This window comes from the organism of the source record quoted next, unplaced genomic scaffold (assembly GCF_019419815.1).
Source record: "Pyrus x bretschneideri cultivar Hongxiangsu unplaced genomic scaffold, Pyrus_bretschneideri_v1 Contig52, whole genome shotgun sequence".
Taxonomy (NCBI): Eukaryota; Viridiplantae; Streptophyta; class Magnoliopsida; order Rosales; family Rosaceae; genus Pyrus; species Pyrus x bretschneideri.
The window spans coordinates 1,970,345-1,975,327 of NW_025999790.1; the positions used below are offsets into that span (position 1 = coordinate 1,970,345).

Sequence of the window (4,983 nt, forward strand, 5' to 3'; positions counted from 1 at the left end):
GGTTTGGTTTCTAGTCTTCTGCGAATTTGAAAAGAGAATAACAGGTAGTCAAATATATCTGATAACTGACAAGTCAAAAATTTAGACTGTTTCTTCACGACGATTGAAAATAAACAGTTTCCCTTGAAATTTATACATGAAAAGGTAAAGGAACTAGTTGTTCACCTTATCAAGAAGAACGAAATGGAGGTGTTTGACTTCTGTCTATAAACTAGCTCAACCACATATCAAATTCGATAAAACCTAACGTTTCTTATCTTTTTCCTTCCTGGCTTTATTCGTCAAATATCACTCCGTGTTACTACCACTAGAAAATGTGCTTTTTAGTTTTTTGGAAAGAGTATAGCAGGTAGAAAATAATCTGATGAGCAGTGTCATGTTATTGTGTCTCGCTAAGCCTTAAAACAATAATATTTTAGCATACCCCAATATCTTAAGCCATCAATTAACATTAATATACATTGTCCATGTATATAGCAACTAAGCTTATGAACCAGTCATACTAGTTTATATGGATAGGGAAAATGCATCTGGCATTGAACTAGAGGCATTCATATAGGGATTTAGCATGGCTAATGCATTTTGTTACTTGGATAGCAAGATAAGATTTTACATGGTAGAAAGTAGGGATGGGATCAAATGGGTATGTACTTGCAAGTGGCTCTATACCACAGCGGTGAAAAGGTGTTGAACCCTTGCATGACGGCATGGGTTCAAACTCCATCGGTAACAATCAAATTTGTGTTGCTGCTGATTATCTGTAGATACTTAGAGAAAAATTGGTGTATGATGACAGTAAGTGAAATCACAAGCACAACTTCGCTACATCAACATGGCACTATTGCCTTAAAAGTAACTAGATTGAGCTTGCAATAGCTCTAGTTGCGCCAGTAATTTTGCAGTGGTTGATTTCAATCTGGAGTCACCCTGCTGGGCTAGATCAATCAGCACTGCCTGAGCAGATTCCCCGTATGTTACTCGGTGTTCCTCAACTCCAAATACCTTCTCCAATATCCGTAGTGCTTTCTCTTGAGCCTTGATGCTCCCGGATTCGAGGACTTTGATGATGGCCGGAATTCCTGACTTTTTGGCTATGTACTTGCTTCCGTTTTCCCAAATGTCGTCGTGCAAGAGGGTTGCAAGGACGCTCAGTGCTGCTTCATCAGCTTCCCTCTCCTTACCTTCCAATATTTGGATTACAGGAGAGATAGCACCTGCCTTGACCAGACAAAATGTGCTTTTCACAAAGCATTTTCCATCATGAACTTCACAAACAGCATCTTGAGAAGGAGGAACGCATGTCCACCTTGGTTTTATCGACTTCTTTAGAGATGATGAATTCTGCGAAAACTGAGCTAGTGACGTTGCAGCCCTGCATTTAGTAACAGGTGATCCACTCGAGAGTAACTTGACAAGTAAAGGAATTACCCCTTGTTCTGCTGAATAAAGTTGTAGTTTCTTATCAGCAGGATTTGTGAACCGAATTAATAGACCTGTAATGCTTTCTGCTAAACAGCACATCTTCTCCGCTGGAATTTCAGATCTTGCATTCATTATGGATACCATTATCGGTACCAAATTTGCTCTCTTTAATATATCCGTCACCTTTTTGTCACTAATGGGAAGATGACTAAGTATGCCAACTCCAGCGGCTTTTTCGCAGTTAGATGTTGATGTTGAGATGATAATGATGATTTTTCTGATATTGGTTTCTTCGAGTTGGTCTGTCAACTCTTCCGATAAATCTTTAGAAAGAGTGTAAAGCAAATTCAAGGCACTGCTCCTGATTTGAATGTTAGTTTCCATGAGGAAGGGTAGGAGAAGCTGAAAGGCGCCATTTTCTTTCATCCTTCTTCTAACTTTGCCTGCTCTGGAATGGGAGGCAATACTATTAAGTGCTTGCAATAGGTGATTTTGAATTACCGGACTGGTGAGATTTAAAAGGGAGAGCATCTGCTGAGCAACATCTGAATTCACAAGAATAGATTCTGATTGAGCAATCCTTGCAAGAATCGCTGATACAGGCTCCCGAAGAGCCATAAGTACTGATGTTACAGAGAAGAGGAGCTGAAGCAGAGATGCTACGATGCCTGAACTGATCAACCGTTGGACATTTTCTGTCAGGTTTGATAGATTTTGCAAGGCACTTAAAGCGGATAACTTGGCTTCTAGCTTCCCTATGCTAAACATTCTGACAAGGGGTTCAATTGCACCATTTTCCCCGAGGGAAGCTCGACTTTGATCAGTGAGCTCCATCCTTGAGAGTGCTGTTGCCATCAGGATTTTACTCATGTCCGAACCTGCGAAGGCATGGTATGGATAGTTTGTTAAGTGCCCCGGAATTTGCACGACTGATGAAGGTTAAACCTTACCAACAGGGAAAGGAAGCATGATCTTCATATTCAGTAATTTCATTGACAAACAAATTTGATCCATATAAACACACGCTTATGTGCTAAATTGCTCGGTCGTATAAGTATATGATGTATTACAGGATCTAAGGAAACGTTATCCTACTAATCTGTTGGTTCAGCTTGGATGCTAATCGAAGTTAGAGGTGAATTGGGATCATCATTTAGCTAATAACCTGGTTGAAATTATGCATACAGACCCTTAGATATAAACCACAGGTTCAACCAAATTACAAAAAAGAATCAGTTTTTCAATTGTTATCGTTTTAGATTCAACTGTCCCCCAGACATTTTTATGGAAATTTTGCAATTTACATTGATAAGTAACTGTGGTTATATTCTAGAAAGCTCATGCTCCAATTATAAAGTTAGTATGAAGATAACGAAAACACATAATCATCAAATGGAAGAGTGCAAAATTGAGAGGAAGTAGTTTGCATCACCTTCTTCGAGGTACTGCACTAGGGGCTTAAAGTAACCAGCCTCTGCCATATGAAGCGCATTCTGCGTGTTGCTAGATAATGCATTCAACAACTTCCCTGCATTATGTGAAGCGACATGGTCATCCTCATTTAGCAAGGCAAGCAACATAACGATACACCCTTGAATGCGCCCAAGCCGGCGCCTTACTGACTGAAGATCTGAGAGATACAGCAAAAACCCCACAGCTTCTTTCCTTTCTTCTTCATCCCGTACCAATGATTTCACGGCTGCAGACAAAAAACCAACATCTGCCATTTTCTCCTGCACACTACTTTACAATGTGAGATAACAAATTCACATGGAAATCATAAAATTAAATCAAGGCTGATACGAACGCAAAAAATAAAGTGAAAATTACCTTGTTATCAGCATTATCTGAAGCAAGGCTTCTCAACAATCGAAGTATACAAAGCCGATTCTCTGAATTACTTGAACTCAACCGATTAAACAGAATCGGAATAACACCTTCATCATTAATCCATTCATATCCAACCCTTTTGTCTACAATCAACTCATTTAATTCCAAAAGAGCAAATTTAAGTTGTTCATCATCACCATACTTAATTTGCAAAGAAACATCATCAATACCAAAACAAACCGTTTTCTCCTCTTGTATTTCCTCTTCCACTTCCACTTCCAACTCACTAACAACACCTTCCACTTCCAACTCACTAACAACACCAGAACCATAACTAGTACTTGCAAACGAACTCACATCAAACCGCGTACTCATCAAATCCTTGTGTAAGCCCCCAACCTTGTCTTTCAAATCTGTGGACACTTCTAAACTTGCCAAGAGCACTAACCCTAATGACCTCCCAAGATCATGAGCCACATCCTCTACTTGTCCAACAAATGAATTTGTCTCTTGGGTTTTCAGCAAAGCCTTGGCTCTCTTAAGTTCCAACCCAAGAGACTCAACAGCTTTTCTCAATGGTTGGTGATTAAGAAACTCAGTATCCATTAATCCATCAAAAATTGGAGCTAATTTCCCAACCAAGATTACAAATTCAGTCACTACTTCTCTTTGAATTTCTGAGTTTTGAGCCAAAGAACTTACCTCAATCACCAAAGCTTTTAACTCCATCACGACTTCTGCAAAACATCTCTTCTCCTCCTCCATAATTTCCCTTTCTCCTCACTGCAAAGAAGCAGAGCAGACTAAAAAAGATAAACCCAAAAGAGATAAGGATGATATGTACCGTCCAGATGGTTCAGATCCTTAAAATACTTACCAAATGGCAACAAAGATCAAGATTCAAGGAAAATAATAAGAAATTAACCATTGAAATCCACTTGCAAAGCAAGTATGAGTTAAAACGTTGATTTCTTTGGCCGTCTTGGAGGGGAATATAGTGAAAGATAAAAAGGGTTGGAGCTTTGTGGTTCGGATTTATGTAAAGAGGTATCAAAAGGGTCAGCGTCAGTCTGTTGACTCGGCTGATTACTATTTAGTCATGTAATGATAATATCTCCTCCTCGTTGTTGTTGTTGGTGTTCCTCCATTGAAAGAAAACGGTGGAACGCAGGAGAAGCAGTCAAAAGTTGGCAATAAATTCTCCGCCTCCGATTGGTTTTCTCTCATTCCGTTTCCATTTGCTTGCTTTGTTGGTTTGGTTATATTATATACTTATATAGATTTATACATGTTTGCATCAAACTGCCGGAGCTTTTTGTATTTTAACGTGGCTCTGAATGTGCAAAGGGGAATTTGCGAGGTTTGTGGGTCAACTGCTACGTGTGCGTGTGTGTGGGTGTGGCTGCTTTGCAAAGTAGCACACTGGAAAGATTCCAAAGATCTGGTTGATAAAATATTCTGTGGGAACTTTTGAGTTACTTTCCAGTTTTGACAAGTATTGCCGTTTCTAGACGGCATCTTGCTTTACTTTTATTTTGAGTTACTTCGATTTATGAAAACTGGAAGACTCGGGTACATTTTCTCTACTAATTTGATTTGGGTGTTTAGTTTTCATAATTTCATAATTGCATAAATTTTGAATTGTTTTTTCATAGCATTCACACGTGCACTTGTGAATAGGATGATTTTTTTTGTTTTTGACAATACAATATTTTAATATCACACATGTCA

The 4,983-nt window shown here is 39.0% G+C and overlaps 1 protein-coding gene across 1 annotated transcript; it reads right to left on the reverse strand.

Annotated features, from left to right (window-relative positions):
• Positions 1-727: 727 nt before the first annotated feature.
• Positions 728-4,511, reverse strand: LOC103945573 (U-box domain-containing protein 44). The gene is made up of 4 exons (XM_048570333.1): positions 4,130-4,511; positions 3,253-4,035; positions 2,855-3,155; positions 728-2,300 (listed from the first exon to the last, which is right to left on the reverse strand). Exons 2-4 carry the CDS (start codon positions 4,015-4,017, stop codon positions 847-849), a joined length of 2,520 nt encoding a protein of 839 aa, XP_048426290.1. The 5' UTR covers positions 4,018-4,035; positions 4,130-4,511; the 3' UTR covers positions 728-846.
• Between the last annotated feature and the right edge of the window lie 472 nt (positions 4,512-4,983).